This window comes from Aphanomyces astaci (assembly GCF_000520075.1).
Source record: "Aphanomyces astaci strain APO3 unplaced genomic scaffold supercont1.58, whole genome shotgun sequence".
NCBI classification, from domain to species: Eukaryota; Oomycota; class Saprolegniomycetes; order Saprolegniales; family Verrucalvaceae; genus Aphanomyces; species Aphanomyces astaci.
Window position 1 is genome coordinate 185,983 of NW_009798321.1, and position 17,037 is coordinate 203,019.

Here is a 17,037-nt window from a genome sequence, read left to right on the forward strand (position 1 = left end):
GTTGAATTTCATTGATAAGGTTTTGATTGGCTAATAGTTTTAAGCTCATCTGAAGTAGCCAATCAAATCGATTTAAATTCCAACGAGAAACCACAACACAATGAAATTTCACTCGAAAGCACAATATAAAGTCTACAATATTTTTGAAAGCGAAAAAGTGTACTAGACCTGCTTTGTCCATCTCGTGTACATCACCCAGATCATTCGAACGTGATTACGACGTGAATATATATATATATATATTTCAAATACGAACTACTACAACATTATCCAAAGGATAGTTCCATTTGTCTTATATATATATACATCTAGTAATATTATGCTTCCAACAACAACAAATAGCCGTGTCACACATATATATATATATATATGATTGTATAGGTCGAGACGACGTGGTGCTGACCACACGGTCGAAACCTGACAAACGCAAGTGGATCACCCATCTCGAGAACGCGCTCAAGGGCAACGTGGACGAGCTCGACATCTTTTGTAGCGACGATTGGAAGTCCAATATTGAGGAGTACCAGGGCCTGCGCCTGGCGGTAGTCGATACGATGGAGAAGCGCGCGGGGGAGCTGGCGGCGGCGGTCGTCACGGGCGGTATCCGCGCTGCATGGCCGTTGCTCCATCTTTGCGACCTCATTCAAGCCATTGTGGGCATGCAGTCTAAACGGTATCGCAGATGATATACCATATCTCACCCGGCACTGTATATATATTATATATGTACATCATACAAGTTGCGAGTGAGTTTTATGGGTCGGGATTTTGTAAGGATTTATATATATATGTACGATTAGAGGGATGCATTTGTATGTTTATATTAGATATATATATATATATATATATATATATATGTATACATGGAGGATTGATTGATGTGGGTAGGATGTACCTAATGTCGGATACCCATTTCACTCTTTTCAATTCCACATTAATTCGATATGGTATGGTGAACCAGTGAATTTGATTGGCCACTTGATTCGTGCGGTGGGTTTTGATTGGTCGCTCGATTATCTGCATTGATTGTGTTTATGTTGCTGCTCCTTCAATGCACCTCCCCACTCCAAACTAGTCGAACAAAATTGAATGGACAAATATTATGATTTTTTATCATGATTTGAAATATATACATATATGTACACATGTAAAAATTATATATATATATATCCTTGTAGCATGGACGCCATGCTCGTATCGTGTGGTCTCGTGGATTGGCTCTTGGACTCGTACGCGACCGTCCACACCAGCTGGATCCTCACGCGGGTGTCCCAGATCGTCGTATTTTACCTGAGCGATCCCAACTGCAAACGCAGCCGCAACTGCCCCGTGGTCGGCCACGTCATGGCTCAAGGCCCAGCCAAACTCGCTCGGGGGCCAACTGGGTTTACGCAGTGCGTGTACGAAACCATCGACCAGTGCTTGCAGTACGTTGTGTGCGATATATATATATATATTGGTTGAACTCAAACGGGATGTTTGTAGTATCTGTTTACAATGACATAATGTTTGGGCTTAATATACTGTGTATTCAAAAGGCGTTTGTTATTCATGGTTTGATTGTAGCTGCCCACACTCGAACAGTTCGCTGCGGGTCGGTCAGCTGGCCAGCGACAGCCCAGCGTGGATGGACGTCCTGCACACGCTCGAGCCGTCGACGGAGCCGCCGCATCCGTCCACGATCCCCACCATTTTGAAGTCCGCCACGTTTTCCCGCCCCCCAGCGTTTCAAAAAGGTATAAGGATGTGTGTTTTCGTCGTTAATCAAAGTATATATTTATATACTATTTCATGTGGATTTCTATGGGTTGTTGATATTTTTTGAACCTGATACATAATATATATATATATATATACTAGGACTTGTTTATGCAGTGCTCTTTGGTATATATATATGTATATATAATGGATTGCTTTGGTTTGTTGTTAGGACCTAATACATGTATATGTTTATGAAATGCTCTTCGGTTGGCAGATATTTTGACCCAATATATATATATTTGTACAGGTTTATGAAGTGCTACTCGGTTGATACCTATTGTGGACCTACTATCTATCTATATACATATATTTATTTATTTATGGAGCGCGACATGGTTAATACCTATTTTGGACCCTGTATATATATATATATAAATATATATATATTCTGATCGATCTCTATGTGGTTTTGTAGATATTTTGGATCTGCTGGCGCAACCGTCGTTTGCGTCGTACGACATTGGGTCGTCGTTCCTTGTCGGCAACGGCTGTGTGTTTGGGTACGTGTTCCCAATCCGATCGATCGTAGAAAATATAGTATATTACTCTCTTTCCCTCCGTTTTGATATATATATATATTTCCTCCATTGACGAATACTATTATTATTAGGTACGTGTACAAGCAAGAGGGCCATTACTGGAAACGTGCGTTGGTCGTGTTTGAGCAGTCGTCGTATAAACTCTGGTCGTTCATTCCGTCGCAACAAAAGGCATATGCTGCTATCAAGTATGTCTGATTTAAATATATATATATCTATTAAATTTGACGTTTTATAGCTGGCAATGGATAATACCCACGGCCGTGGTACCGCACTTTTGCCAAGGCGAAGACGAACTGCACACGAGCATTGGACATCACGGGTTTGATGTGACGTCGGACGCCCAGCACAGCAACGTGACGTGGCAGTTCTGCACCACGGCACTCCACGAACGGGATGAGTGGCTCTCGGTGCTACAAACGGCCTCCGCAACCATCGCAGCCATCGGTACATTATATATGTGCAAAATCGCAAAAATCGCATTCGAATTTGTTATTGACTAGCGTCAAGCTTGAAACCTACAATATGATATATATACCCGTATTTCGTGTTAAGATATTTCGTATGTGTATAGAAGGTGCTATCGGTACGCATTATATATGTGTAAAATTTGTGTATGCAAAATCGCAAAAATATCATTCGAATTTGTTGTTGACTAGCGTCAAGCTTGAAACCTACAATATGATATATATACCTGTTTTTTGTGTTAAGATATTTCGTATGTGTATAGAAGGTGTTGCCGAGGGATAAACCGAAACGAACGTGATGTATAACTGGAAATGTTGTAATCGAATTGCCAAATTGATTCGATTCTGATGGCGATTTCGCTCTCATGAATATTAGTTCTATTTTAGAAGATTTCATTGTTTTTGTCTAGAATTTTATATTTATGTCGAACAATTCGATTGCATAATATTGGTATGGGTATGTATGTTGCGTATTAGATGGATTTATCGATTTATCCATGGAGTTATATCTCATGCCGTGTTGGTTGATACCTTTCTATGTGGCTTGGAACGTACTTGAATTGATATTTGCGATTTGATTGGACATGTTTAGTCTCCATATATGTATCATCGCTGTTGAAGCATTGTAACCAAGTTAGAGAATATATAGAATAGGTCGATGATACATGTTGACACATGATTCGTTATATATCGTTGTGTTTGACTGATTTTCTATCTTTTTATATACTAGCGCAACATACAGTAACGAGGGCTCCAAAAGGCGGATCCAGTCGCGAATGTGTGACCTGCCACGCCGCGTTTCATGTGTTTCGACGTCCGCATCCATGTCTTCGCTGCGGCAAAACAATGTGCTCGAAATGCTCCAAGGTCATTTATAACTATATATATATATATATAATTCTAAATCACAACGAAAGTGAAACGTAACCATTCTGCCGAGAATCGACCACGAGTATTGTTTGCTTATGCGCATGGACTACCTCGTATATAATGTATATATATATATGGTTGATTCGGTGAAAGATATATATATATATATCGTTGATTATTCGGATGACGGATATCATATATCTACATACGGTTGATTCGGTGGACTAATATATATCCATATGTATATTTGGACTGATGTGTAGACGTTTACGAAGCCGATTCCAGAGATGGCGATCCACACCCCCGTGTGCCACTGCCAAGAATGCTTTGAAGCCACGGGGGGGGCCATGTCGGAGCTGTTCCCGACGCTCATCCACGGTGGCGGCCCCCCTCCGCATACCCCCAACGGCGGCGGCGGCGTCGGCGGGTTTACAGATGTGGACCGAGTGGGGCCGGACCTGGAGGGCATCAACACGTCGAGGCAGTCGGGGGGCTCGAAGCGCCCCGTGTTATCCATTGAAGTAGATGACGACCAAGGAGATGACGAAGTAAGCGATGTCACATATCCCACGACCCCGCTCGAAGTCGAGGACGATCCGTTCTTGTTTGCCCCGACCGTGACTCCTCTGGATATTATTACTACGCCCGCCAAATAGATAGATCCAAGAAAAATACAAGAATAAGACCCAGTGTGGATGGATGTACTACGTACGTTCACTTTCTTGGGCGACTGGGACGATTGTGTGTGTTTTTTGGTTTTATTCCAAACTTGGAGCAACGTTGTGGTGAATCGAACCAACTAAACTTTACTGCGACGCTTAAACTACGTCATTCCACGACTTTTCGAGTCAGTTTGTACTATTTTTCTATAAATATGGAGTTTCGCAAATTGGAGTAAAGCTCGTCTAAGAAAATAGCAAAATCCTTCATAACCCAATATTTTGCTTGATTACATTGTACAGGTTCAAGGACAATTGAAATATGGTGGAGCTGGCACTGAGCGAGGCTACAGTCAATCAACTGTACATGTGCTCCAACATATAATGCATGCACTCACTGTACACGGAGCTTGGAATTAACGGACGATTTACGTCATACATGTAAGAACTAGGCCACAGCCAGAACTTCCACCCGCTGGGGCTGGAGGTTGTTATGCAGCATCTACACTTGTATATATTTCACCATTGTACTACTAGTAGACGTTTTCGAGGTATCCCTACTACTACTACTACTAGCTTACCAACTGTGTCGGCGCCGATGTAAATGTGGCGTTGGAAGAGGCGCTGGAACTTGTCGCTGCTGCTTGCCGCGAAGGTCCATCCAATTCTTCCTCGTTGATGGTGCACGATTATGTAATCTCCCTGAATAAGCAGATGCCGTCTGCGCGGACGCACCGAACTACATGTACTGGTACACAAGCCCGCTCGATGAGGTTGGAATGCGGATATTGGGTAATACTAAACATTTGACTTGATTATTGTATGGTATCTTGTTTAAATCAATCAATCTGCATCAAGCTGCATCCCGTGATGCGCTTGACGAATCCATTGCACCAATTCAGATTGATCTATTGCGGTTTAGAAACGGATGAAAATCCCTATCACAATTACCAGAGTACTGTGTAATACGTACTATTCTTCGGGATGTACAGTACACCCACCCTCCACCAACTACACCATTTTGCAGTTAAGTTGGACGAATGCCCGGTATATTTGGTCGTGTGCCCGATATATTTGGCGATGTGCCCGATATAATTGGCCATGTGCCCGTTTAATTTGACACACGGATGTCGTGTGCCCGATATATTTGGCGATGTGCCCGATATAATTAGCCGTGTGCCCAAGTAATTAGCCATCTGCCCGATGAATTGTGTCGTGTGCCCGATGAAAATGGAATAACTAATAATAATTATATTCCATGGAGTGCAAAGCAGTTGTGGTGGAAACATCATGTGGTTGAAGTTCGGAGGAAAACGCGCGAAGGCAAGATAATTCGAAATTTATACTTGAATAAAGTAAAGTTTACAAAAATGTTTCGTCCATACTTGAACTCCGTTCAAAATTTGAATCTGTCGCGCGCAGTGCTCATTTTTCGATTTACCTCAAGGAACGCACCCATGATGGACTCGCGGAGGCCATGGGCAACATGCATGGACGTTGGTATGTGACGCCACAGCAACGATGCGGCATGTGTCCATTGACGACCATTTCTATATTGAATTGACTTTTTATTGCGTGATTTCCATTTTCATCGGGCACATGGCACAATTCATCGGGCAGATGGCCAATTACTTGGGCACACGGCTAATTATATCGGGCACATCGCCAAATATATCGGGCACACGACATCCGTGTGTCAAATTAAACGGGCACATGGCCAATTATATCGGGCACATCGCCAAATATATCGGGCACACGACCAAATATACCGGGCATTCGTCCAACTTAACTGCAAAATGGTGTAGTAAAAGGGAACAGACTCTGGAGTATTTTTTTTAGGCATATCGAACGTAAAACGTGTTTATTACATGTGGATATATATTAAGTCATACGGTGAAAATAGACTCAGTTTGAAACTTTGAAGCATCGCTTTAGCGCGAATATCAATATCCAGGATGTGTTTTAATCCCCATGTCATAGGTTTGGTTTTGCGCTGCTACAGTTTTCATGTGACATGTATATCGCTCACGTTGATGTAGCAATGTTAAGGGGTATATTTTTAACCTTCGTGTTTGTATGCGTATTTTTGTGTGCATACGAATTCAGAGGTTCGCTCGATATCGTACAATAGGCACATACTACGTCATAATGTGGCACTTTACGTTATAAACTCCCAGTTCCATGAGCATCCTCACTCATCTTTAAAAGTTCGAACCATCTCGATGCTGCCTTCCTTCTCACTCGACCACGAGCGCGTCGACGTGCTTGGTGTAGTACGCTACGTCTGTGATGGCGTAATATGGCTCGACTCGACGGAGGTACTTGAGCTTGGCAACTTGGAACGGCACCACTAGCCCCGTAACTGCATCGCGTACGTCCACAATGTGGGCTTCACATCTAGTTAATGTATTCCCCATCAAAAATTACGGCTGGAAATATATATTTCTAACCATATATATATATATTGGAACGTACTCTTCGACATGGTCGTCGAAAAAGACAGCCGGAACAGCACCGTCGATCAAGAGCAACTAGGATCACAATATGAAATCGATCAAGTTGACTGAACATTATACAAACACATCCATCCTAGAAAATCCGAAAGATGGATATATATATGTATGTGGTTGCATTTAAAAAATTTAATATATATATATATATACATCATGATAAATATATATTACCTTGCCGTACTCGGCATGTTCGGCGTGGGTACTCCACCACTCCCAATAGTCGCGCAGGGCAATCACCGATCGCGTCGACAGCATCGATTGAATGCACTGTTGGACAGCTTCAAACCCCCGAACTACCGATACCGCTACACATGCAACTGTGAGCAAATACCTTGGAAACTTGATATATCAAATATTAATATAATATTTCAATGACTCACCAGGATCAATGGACGCGTAGAACTCCACGGGGGTGGCGGCCGAGTTGGTGGATTGGAAAGGCACTTTCTGCAGCGTATTGAGGGCCAGTGCAGTGCCCGAGGCTTCAAATCCATCTAAAATCAGAGTATTCGTTAATAAAACAAAGCAAAAAAAAATCAAAATGCAAAAATAGGTCGTTAAAGTGCAAAAATAGGTCGTTAAAATGTAAAAATAGGTTCTAAAAATGCAAAAGAGGTGCGTACCGCGATAAAACGTAGCATACGGAGGTTCGAGTCGCATCGATGCCGACAATGCTTTCTATCGAACCGATCAATATATATATATAGATATATTACCGATAAGTTTTCAAGAAATACTTCAGATATATATATATATATATATACCCCTGGAAACAACGGATGGCGCCCATGGACGAGAAACTCAATTTCCTTGGCCACTTCGACAATATCGTCGCCAAATGTTCGAAACACCACGTTCACATCCACGGTTGCTACGCCAAGTGTTAATACATGGTCGTCAAATGTGAATTCAAATCGGACGGTGATGGTCCACGTGGAATAGCAAGTGCAGGAACGACGGGAGGATGTAGTAGCGGCCCTCGCTCCATGCTTCTTTGAGCCCGGAATCGGCCATCGTAGCCGCGGCTGCCTAGTGTAGTCGAGGGTGGAAGTTACGGCGATGGTTATGATGCATTTGGATCACCTTGGCGGCGTCGCGGAGCGGTCCCTGGGGAAAGAAGAGGCACGAGAGCACATGGTCGTAGGAAGCAGAGATGGGACGGCCCGGACCGCTTGTAAAGGCGGATTGTAGCGCCGTCCGCTTCTTCTTTTGAGCTCTACATGGAGGATGCATGTATCAATATCAGCTCCAAGAACGTGCGTGATGAGCAGACTTGTTGAAGGCCTTGACGTCGTTCAAGGCGTCCGAGGCTCCGTGCATGCTTTGGTATGGATACAACGTGTCGACGAACTTCTTGTACGTGACAAGGGACGGCGAGGGCGGCGTGAGAGAGGGTTCTTTCGACACGCAAATCCACTAGCAACACGTCAAGTCGTGGCGAAGGTAGCGTCAGCCTACCTCATTCCCTTGGACCTGGCCATAGGTGCACTCCGCGAGGAGGTAGTTGAGGGTGTTCTCCATCGACCTCCCTCCCGCCACGTCCGACATGAGGATCGTGCGGTTCAGGTCGAAGTGCAGCACGAGCTTCTTCATCATGTTTGTGTGTGAGCGGCCGCGTGATCGGGAAGTAGTGAAGCGTTGCCATTGGTCATCTCTCGTCCAATCATATGCGTTCCCCTTGGTGGTATGATTTGAGAAATACGTCAATATTAATACTGTAACACCAAAAATGTGAAAATACAGTACCGGAGTACTATTTTAATATTAAAACTATTAATATGAAGTCTTCGATGTACTAATAGTACACTACTGTACTTGTAGTACAGTACTATTAATACTATTACTAGCATTACTAGTAATACTATTAATACTATTACTAGTAATACTAGTAATACTATTAATAGTACTACCTCTGTTTGGTAACATATATGAAGGTCAAGATTCAGGTTCATACAAATATGAAGTATGAAGAATCTGAAGTTAAATAGATTTCGCAGTACCTTAGATGAAAATCATCAAGGGTTCGCATTTTTGTGGTGTCGAACCAAACATAAACATGCGATCTGAAAATCGGAAGTATTTTGACGAAACAAAAATGCGAATTCGACATATTTCGACGAAATAATAAAACTGCGATAAAGGAACGCAAACTCACTCGCCAGTGATAAAGAACGCAACATTTGCGTACTGTATGTAGCCTATCAAATACCATGGCATATACGAAACGTTGTAACTTACGGCATCAATTGAAACCGGTGAAGGTTCAACCTATACAACTGGGACTACTACCAAGACAGCTACCTACAGTACAGTGTACTATAGTAACAACTCTGTGTTAGCATAACTGACGTTGTCGGAACCATCTCGCTGCTTTGCTTGTGCGTAGAAACGTAATTCCGTTCGCTGGGCAACATAAAACATGAAAGTGCTATAGAAATGCCACAGCGTTCGAGATCCAAACTTGGTCCTATGTATGACATTATGGAGAAAGCGTATACGGCAGCCAATCAGAAATCGACATAGTCCATGGAATGTGCAGCAGCGAATGTTGCGCATGTTGCGAAAATGATTATGCGCAGCTTCAATCACAGTCGCGTGGTCCAGTGAGTAGTCATGGGGATAAAGAAGTTCTTGTAGAAAGAGAATCCATAGTTACATAGCACTGCGACTGTCTTGTGACTTTGCCGAAATGAACGTGACTTCCGTCAACAATGCATGCCTTGCCAGCCCCTTTGCCAATCTATCGACAGCCAAACTATTGTAACACATTCCGAGGCACACCAATCTAATCGACGTAGGTACTTTCCAGCGAGGTCCGAACCAGAACCTGAAGTTGGGTTGACAAAAACGAGAGTTGAATAGCAACGTTACTGTACTCGTATGCATGTAACAACGTGATGTTTGTGGATTCAAATGGGAGCGATCGGAGTCACCAGCACATGCCCGTTTGGTTGGTCGTGGATTTCCAAGTTCAGACGATTTGTTCACAGGACGACCTGCATTCCGTATAATCCGCTTTCATTTACTTGTTACAGATATACGAAACCCTTCTAATGGATTGAAAGCGGCATGTGATTGGCTACTTTCAACATATCATTCTCGTGGTACCCAGTCACGAATTTCTCGAAAGTCACACGGCGCGTGCCTTTGCCACGTGAGCTGGCCAAACTTTGGCGGCCAATCAGGTGGGTCGGCTATGCATCGAGGTGGCGTTGTCGACTTGCCTTGGCGCAAGTTAGGGTCAATTGTGCATTCTCTTCACCGTCCTAGAGCTACAGTAGTGTAGCTAGCTAACTACAAAGCCATGAGTAGCACCCACACCACCAGCCACGACCACCTTCACGGCGGGGACTCGTCCTCCTCCAATAGTGGCATCAGTGTCAACAACGACAAGAGGCATCCGTCCTCCATGATCGAAGCGAGGCGGGCCAGACGTCGGCATCGAAGCAAGATCAATCAGCGCAAGTACCGCGCATGGCAGCGCACAGCCAACAACCAGCTCCAGCACGATGTGAACGAGCTGCAGATCCACACCAAGCGACTCGAGTCCCATGTGTTGGCGCTGTACAATGGCGAGCGGTTCCACGCCGAAGAAAGCAGCGTGCAAGAGTATTTCCGGCTCTTTTCCGCTGGCTTTGACCGGTCCGAGCGGCAACTGACATTTTTGCGGTACTTTTTCGCTCCCAACGTGTGGTGCCTTGGCCAGGTATGTATGTCGTTGAAGCGAATGGATCCGATTTGAAAAGCAAAAACATACCACGGGCTTATAGTAAACGCTACAGTACTGTAGCATGGCGACGTCGACAAAGTGATCGACCTGTGGGAACGCATCACAGCTACGTTTGCGTCGCTCCGAGTCGAGTACCAGCACATCACTGGGATGTTTAGCCTTGCCGACGAAGTGAGCATCCAAGCCAAGGTGCTTGCCCACTTGAAGATGGCTCCCAGCGCCATGGACGTTGTGTTTCCCAACGTCGTGATGCGCCGTCCAGACTTGGCGCGCAAGTTAAAGGGGCAAGTGCTGGTGTTGCCGTTACACGTGACGTTCATCTTCGACGCCACCAAGCGCGTGGTGCGGGTGGACGTCGACGCGGACGTGTTCTCGGCCCTATTGGCGCACTTGGAAAGTGTCCACGACGTGGCAGTCGCGTTGGACGGCGCCAACTTTCGCCTCGACGCAATGCACCACAAGAAGGAACATGGCGTTCCCTGAATAATGCAACCAACTATTTATGGAACTTGTCACCGTTATTATGATTGGTTGACGTCGGTTCGCGCCGGCGTAATCAACTATTTTTAGTGGGTTGGCATCGGCAGTTATTGTCCTTCTACCCAAAATTTGGACTTTTGTGCTGATCCGTGAAATCTATCGATCGATTCTTTGTACTGAAGTTTATATGTAAAAAGTTGTGGTGATTGGAATCACTCTAATTTCTGGCACACACTAATTCGATGTTGATGGTGGTTTCCTGCAATCTGATTGGCTAAATCCTTCTGTGTGTACATTAATGCAATGTCGCCATCCTAATCGACACTTATGGTTGTGTTTCCGGAGCAGCACTTTCTATGGCGGGCTGAGACTGGAGTCCTTCCAGTCGATCAGGACCTCTTGGTTGCTTTCCTGGCGAGCTTGTACATACATACATACTCCTCCCAGGTATGCGTCGCCTTCCGGACACTCTTTTGCCATTTCCGCGTCATCCCTTCCTTCCCCCCTCCTAAAAACTCGCACTCCGGGGCGAGTGTTGATCCGGGGCGTCCGCAAAATTTTCATGGAGTTCGGTACCAGGGTGGCCATGGCCACGACATCTGCAGGTCGGATCTTGACAACCGAATCCGACCTGCAAATGTGAGTATTTATAGTATATTTATCACACAAGCTCGTGGAAAGGCCGAGTTTTGCGCATAACGTTAACGTTATACGAAAATAAAAAAGTAGAGTCGATTTGGACAAACGTATGGTGCACGTCATACTAAAAACTTCCAACTGGCCAAATCGAGGAGTGGAGGTTTTATTATTTAACGTACAATTAATGTAGTTAAACCCAAAAACAAAATACGTTAAATACCGATTTCATGCGTTTTATCACTGCAGTGGGAGGTTAAAGGTCCCAACTGCCTCCGGATAATATATACGGATAAGAGTCACATACAAAAATCAAGATACATCTCAGCGGCCACCCCTATGGCCAAATATCCAAGCGCCCATGTAAAATACCGCTATGTTAAATATCTATTTCTGGACCAATTCAACACCAAATTTGAATCTGAGACGTAGAATTTCTTCATTACATTGAGATCTGTCGATTCTACGTCTCAATTTGCTGAAATTTTGAGTAATGAATATGAAATAGAAGTCAGAAAATTTTGTGAAAAGTTGGTAGTTTATAGATGACGTGCACCATACTTGCACATTGCATTCCGTATACTAGTAGTGTATATGTATTGCGACAGGTGATATTTCACAACCGCCGACACTCGTTCTCAAAAGTTTGTTAATCCATTGCGTCATACAAATTTGAAGTAAATTCAACGTATTCACAAGTAAATATCGGTTATTACAAGAAAAATATCAGTTATTACAGGAGTCGCAATCGATTAATCCGTCGCAATACAAATACACTATACGGTATAATACGGTGTAAATGTTTTCTGCCGCCTGTTAGTTATTGTGAACCCGAGGATACTGTAGTTATAGTAACGTTATTAGCAGGCAATTTCAGTCACAGTCACATACTGCAATTCGATGTTGCATCCATTTTGTCTGCCGATTTGGTGCTGCGCATAATTTCGAATCGACTTGACAATAATATTACAGTGCCTTCAACCAACTCTGTATGTGTATTTGAATTTTGTATGCATAGTGGTACATCATACCAACAAATTTAAATAAAATTCATTGCGTCAAGTTTGTTGGGTGAGTCCACAGAACTACCTAATTGGCTGAAATATTACTATTTTGAACCAGTCATTTACGTTGAGGTGCATTTTCCCAACTTCCAGACAAATAAAAGTGTGGATGACTTTCAAGATAACGGAATGCAGTGGCACTGTACATTGCAAGACGTGTGACTGCATGGCTTCATGCTCAATACTACAGTATAACTGCGGCTACCGCTGCTGACTTTGCACACTCGCATTCCTTACCCCATGTGGATTGAAGACGCCATGATAGGTTTCAGGACATGTTATTGCTAAGAAAGCCACTGTTGGTCGATCCAATGGTAACTGCACCAGTAAGTACTTCACACAATCGTACATCTATCAAACACTACAGGGAAGCACAACACAGTAGAATGACAGTCGCTTCTCTTACTCGTGCGACGGTTGGTTGCGTTCAAACACTACAACCTCCCATACATATGCGATCGTTCGAGTAAAATGCACCCAGATACTGAAGCCATCCCTCTCATTCACAAACTCCAACACACAATCTAATGAACATTTCCCGGGGTTAACAGTAAGCGTATCTCCGTGGTTAGCGATAGCTATCCACTGGTGATGCGCTTAACCCTGGGGATACTACTGAACGTAACCTTATAAAAGACAAGAGCCAACCGCAAGTTCAAGTGTGCATTGCTGTCCACACGCAATTTAAGAAGTCACGGGGGTTCGTGCCTTATTGATTACTATATCGTGGCGTGCACTAAAGGTACGTACAGGGGAATTCAGAATGTAAGGCCTACTTTTACCTTCTACTTTTCGACATCATCTGATTGGTTACTGTACTTCGAAGTTCGGTTTTCATTTCGACCAATGGCATCCGGGTAGTCAAAATAATATTCACAAATCACTGTTGAAATTATTTAAATTTTGGAGGAGATTAAATTATGCGTCAACTTTTGATGTGTTTTATTGTCGAAGTCAAATTCTTGCATTTTGGCCATTTAATTGTATCTGTCTAACGTCGATCATGACATCAAACAGTTGGCCTCGCAGGGTCACTCCGGATCATGCCATTGGGCAGGATACCTGAATTGGACGCAGCTACCACCACGTCGTCCAAGTTGCCAAACTGGCGGAATAGCGCATCCACGAGATTCGAGTCGGAGGCCTGCCACGTAACCTGCTTGTTGTCGTCAAACATGTACGTGGCATGCACGTGCAGACGCAATGGGGCGGTGAGCATCTTCTCCACGAGGTCTTGGCGGTGGAGGACCTGGGGAAACACTGTGCGAATAGACTGCAACGACAGACCTAGCTCGGCCATGCATCGCATGTCCACGATCACTTCATCTCGCGAGTGGCTCACAGGATTCAGCTGCACGCACTTGATGTGAAACGACGAGAACGTCGTCGTGTAGTTGGTCCAGTGCAAAAGCAGCGCGTCCAGACCTCTCTATGGGGATGGTTCACTCGAACGTTATCGCATAAAGCATGTGTGTCATCCAGGCTGATTGGACGGATAAGTGGCCACACAAGTGCTCTGTACACACACACACATATATATATATATACATGTGATCATGTGTAGACACCACAGTGGATTGCGTTTGCTTTCTTACGTGGCCATTGCACCACGAGTCGGGCTCGATAAAGTTTTGCAAAAATGTATCCTGGCGCGGAGATTGCGTGTATCCGTGCTCAAATAGCCGAAGATATTCCAACAGAGACTGCTCTTCTGCATGGTACCACAACCCGCTGCGCTCGATGGCGGCGATGTGTCCTTCAAGCCGCTGGTTCACGCGGTCCATCTCTTCCATGTCCACGCGCCGTTGGCTATTGGTCATGCGCAAGTTGGCTCGGTACCTGCGCTGATTGACTTTACACCTCTGCCGGCGCCTCTCTAACCGTACTTCGTCTGTCGCCGCCGCTCGAGCGGGCATGTTGCACGAGCGTCAAGGTGGAATTGCACGAATCGCAAGATATATAGTGGCGTTATCGGGATCTCAGCAACGAAATGATTAGGTGCAGTTTGCGCATAGTAAACAAAATCCGATAACTCATCGGCGTTATCCGGATGACTTGCGGGGCATCGAGCTCGAGAGTAGGATGTACAACTAACGTTAGGTAGTATGTACAGTGTACAGTGTACTTACTATCAAGTACTAACTGTAAGTAGGGTCATGGGGTGTCTGGAGGTCGAGTGGGGCAAAATGTTGGGCCTGGAAGGGTGCTGATTCTCGAACGATGTGCTATTGAACCCTGCAGAGTTCAGTTGTCCAGAACAGTAACCGTTGCCTGCTAGTACGTTGTATGGGGCCAGGGTGATGGTTGGTGTGGGCTGATGAGAGGTATGATATCGTACTGTGCAGTGTACAGTACAGTAGTATGTACAGTAGTCAGTTGTCAGCTGGACCACCTTACCCGTATAACGTCATACAGTACTGTAAGTCTTTCTTTACTGTTACTATAGTACAGTAGATGATTTGTCATGTTTGAATAAATGTGACGAGACAATTTGATAAATAATGCGAGGTTTTTACACAGGTTTACAGTTAATACAGTACATGGTTTTCTGCAATCCATATTATTTGATACAGGGTATTCGATATTAGTGGAATATCTCTCAAACATTACTGCAAAAATTACAAACGGATGCATGAGAAAGAGCAGGTTATAGAATACCACATCTCAGGCAATAGAAATCAAAACAATACTACGTAGTACTATAGGCGTATATATGATGGAATTACAGCCAAATCACATGTGATTATTGTTGCTCAGAGTTTTTTGGCATTTATATAATAACCCCAGTGAATTAGCTAAAACACCAAGTCTTTATTCAACTTTGTAACACAGTTACAGCAGACGTACCACTGTATTAGACAGATTTCGCAAACGTCAGTTCTATTTTATCCGCAACCTATCCTCTCAAATTCGATAAGGATAGATCTGAACCTGTTATAAATAATTAAAGCCGCTGTAAAATTTGCCAATTTTGCAGCGGATACCCCATTTGCGTGTATCCGCATAAATGGTGGGTTTTCTGGTGTAACCGGATGCGCTTGTTTGATCATACCATCCACGTCGACAGCCTTGGGTGGCGAGGTAAACGCATTAACGTTAGAGTCTCATGAGCACGATAATAGCTGCATTGTGAATTCGGTGGCGAGGTAAACGCATTAACGTTAGAGTCTCATGAGCACGATAATAGCTGCAGTGTGAATTCGGTCTACAGTTATAAACTACCAACATTCTTGTGGTCTATTACTCAATATAGAATCACGCTCTGATTGGCTGAATATTCTTGTCTTTTCTGTAACAGCCAATCATCAGATCCCCTCAATTTTGGATTCGCTAATAGCGTCGCCGATTCGACGGGGTCTGGACATTTGTACCGAATATACCACAATATTCCTATGAATACTACCAAGACATTATTAATACTACCGTAACGTTGGTACAGTTCGTCATGTAGTGTGGTGTACTCCAACATGGTAACACCAACTTGTACCTCTGCCGCCATGATTAATATTAACAAAATCCAGTTAAAACCACGACGATATTCGCTTTAACGACGAGTTTGCACTCGCGTTCGTTTGTGGTGGAGCTGCTGCTGGTGGTGGTGTTATCTGGGCTGGAGGTACTAGTACTACTACAGGGGCTTCATCGCGACCTCCTGGGTGCACGTGACCGCTGACTTTGAACTTGCAAAGGACGCATGTAGTGGCTTCTTCAATTGCCGCCGCCGAAGATGATGATGCTAATTCGTGATGGATCTCCAGCGATGTTGATGATAAACTCGCCCCCGTGACGTCAGCCACACTTGGCGACGACGACTGACGGTGGTTGTGCCCGGGAACGCTCAACCGGCACAACACACAATCATCCGGTTGTCTGGCCTTGTCAACCGGATCACAACAGTCTTCGATCACTTCTTCGGGCAAAACAGCCAAGCCCTGACGTTTAGCACCTAGCCCCCGATGAGGGCGTGGGGTACTGTCCTGTATCGGCACATTCTTAAACCCAGGGAATAGACCTTCTTGGGGCAACACGGACATGGTGATGCGGCGGGACAGCGCCGTGCCGGCCGTGGCGATGCTGTAGTTGGGGATCGTCAGCTGGGAGTGCGCGCCTGGGCTACTACTTGACAGAGCGCTGGCAGCGGCAGCCTTTTGGCCTCGAAAGCAGTACTTCATGGCTCGAATGGTGGCCGACACCACAGGCCGCACACGTAATGTTTCTACTCGATAAGAATTAATCAAAACGAGCAACCCAGTCAATATCGAAACTCCATGAACGATTCGGGTGGGAATACGAGTAATAATTATATATATATATATAT

At 44.4% G+C, this 17,037-nt stretch overlaps 5 protein-coding genes across 6 annotated transcripts in view; 2 read left to right on the forward strand and 3 right to left on the reverse strand.

Annotated features, from left to right (window-relative positions):
• The first annotated feature begins 3,389 nt into the window (after window positions 1-3,389).
• On the forward strand, window positions 3,390-4,372 carry H257_14471 (hypothetical protein). The gene is made up of 2 exons (XM_009842292.1): window positions 3,390-3,634; window positions 3,901-4,372. Exons 1-2 carry the CDS (start codon window positions 3,443-3,445, stop codon window positions 4,291-4,293), a joined length of 585 nt encoding a protein of 194 aa, XP_009840594.1. The 5' UTR covers window positions 3,390-3,442; the 3' UTR covers window positions 4,294-4,372.
• Window positions 4,373-6,435: 2,063 nt separating this feature from the next.
• H257_14472 lies at window positions 6,436-8,427 on the reverse strand. Of its 2 annotated transcripts, XM_009842294.1 has the most exons (10): window positions 8,268-8,427; window positions 8,083-8,225; window positions 7,893-8,025; window positions 7,730-7,838; window positions 7,574-7,680; window positions 7,433-7,487; window positions 7,190-7,303; window positions 6,981-7,114; window positions 6,772-6,827; window positions 6,436-6,693 (listed from the first exon to the last, which is right to left on the reverse strand). In XM_009842294.1, the coding sequence occupies exons 1-10, from the start codon at window positions 8,403-8,405 to the stop codon at window positions 6,534-6,536; spliced, it is 1,149 nt and encodes a 382-aa protein (XP_009840596.1). In that variant the 5' UTR covers window positions 8,406-8,427; the 3' UTR covers window positions 6,436-6,533. The 2 variants fall into 2 exon arrangements, with proteins under 2 accessions (XP_009840596.1, XP_009840595.1); XM_009842293.1 differs by having other exon boundaries at window positions 7,574-7,838.
• A 1,583-nt stretch (window positions 8,428-10,010) lies between these two features.
• H257_14473 (hypothetical protein) lies at window positions 10,011-11,047 on the forward strand. The gene is made up of 2 exons (XM_009842295.1): window positions 10,011-10,515; window positions 10,600-11,047. Exons 1-2 carry the CDS (start codon window positions 10,114-10,116, stop codon window positions 11,020-11,022), a joined length of 825 nt encoding a protein of 274 aa, XP_009840597.1. The 5' UTR covers window positions 10,011-10,113; the 3' UTR covers window positions 11,023-11,047.
• A 2,592-nt stretch (window positions 11,048-13,639) lies between these two features.
• Window positions 13,640-14,690, reverse strand: H257_14474 (hypothetical protein). Its single transcript, XM_009842296.1, has 2 exons — window positions 14,315-14,690; window positions 13,640-14,148 (listed from the first exon to the last, which is right to left on the reverse strand). The coding sequence occupies exons 1-2, from the start codon at window positions 14,633-14,635 to the stop codon at window positions 13,729-13,731; spliced, it is 741 nt and encodes a 246-aa protein (XP_009840598.1). The 5' UTR covers window positions 14,636-14,690; the 3' UTR covers window positions 13,640-13,728.
• Window positions 14,691-16,665: 1,975 nt separating this feature from the next.
• Window positions 16,666-17,037, reverse strand: part of H257_14475 (hypothetical protein) — a gene marked incomplete at both ends in the record, with an annotated part of 3,354 nt that continues 2,982 nt past the window's right edge. The window contains 2 exons of the mRNA XM_009842297.1: window positions 16,666-16,696; window positions 16,719-16,935. Of these exons, the coding sequence (XP_009840599.1) occupies window positions 16,666-16,696; window positions 16,719-16,935 (248 nt within the window). The remainder of the gene's footprint in view (window positions 16,697-16,718; window positions 16,936-17,037) is intronic.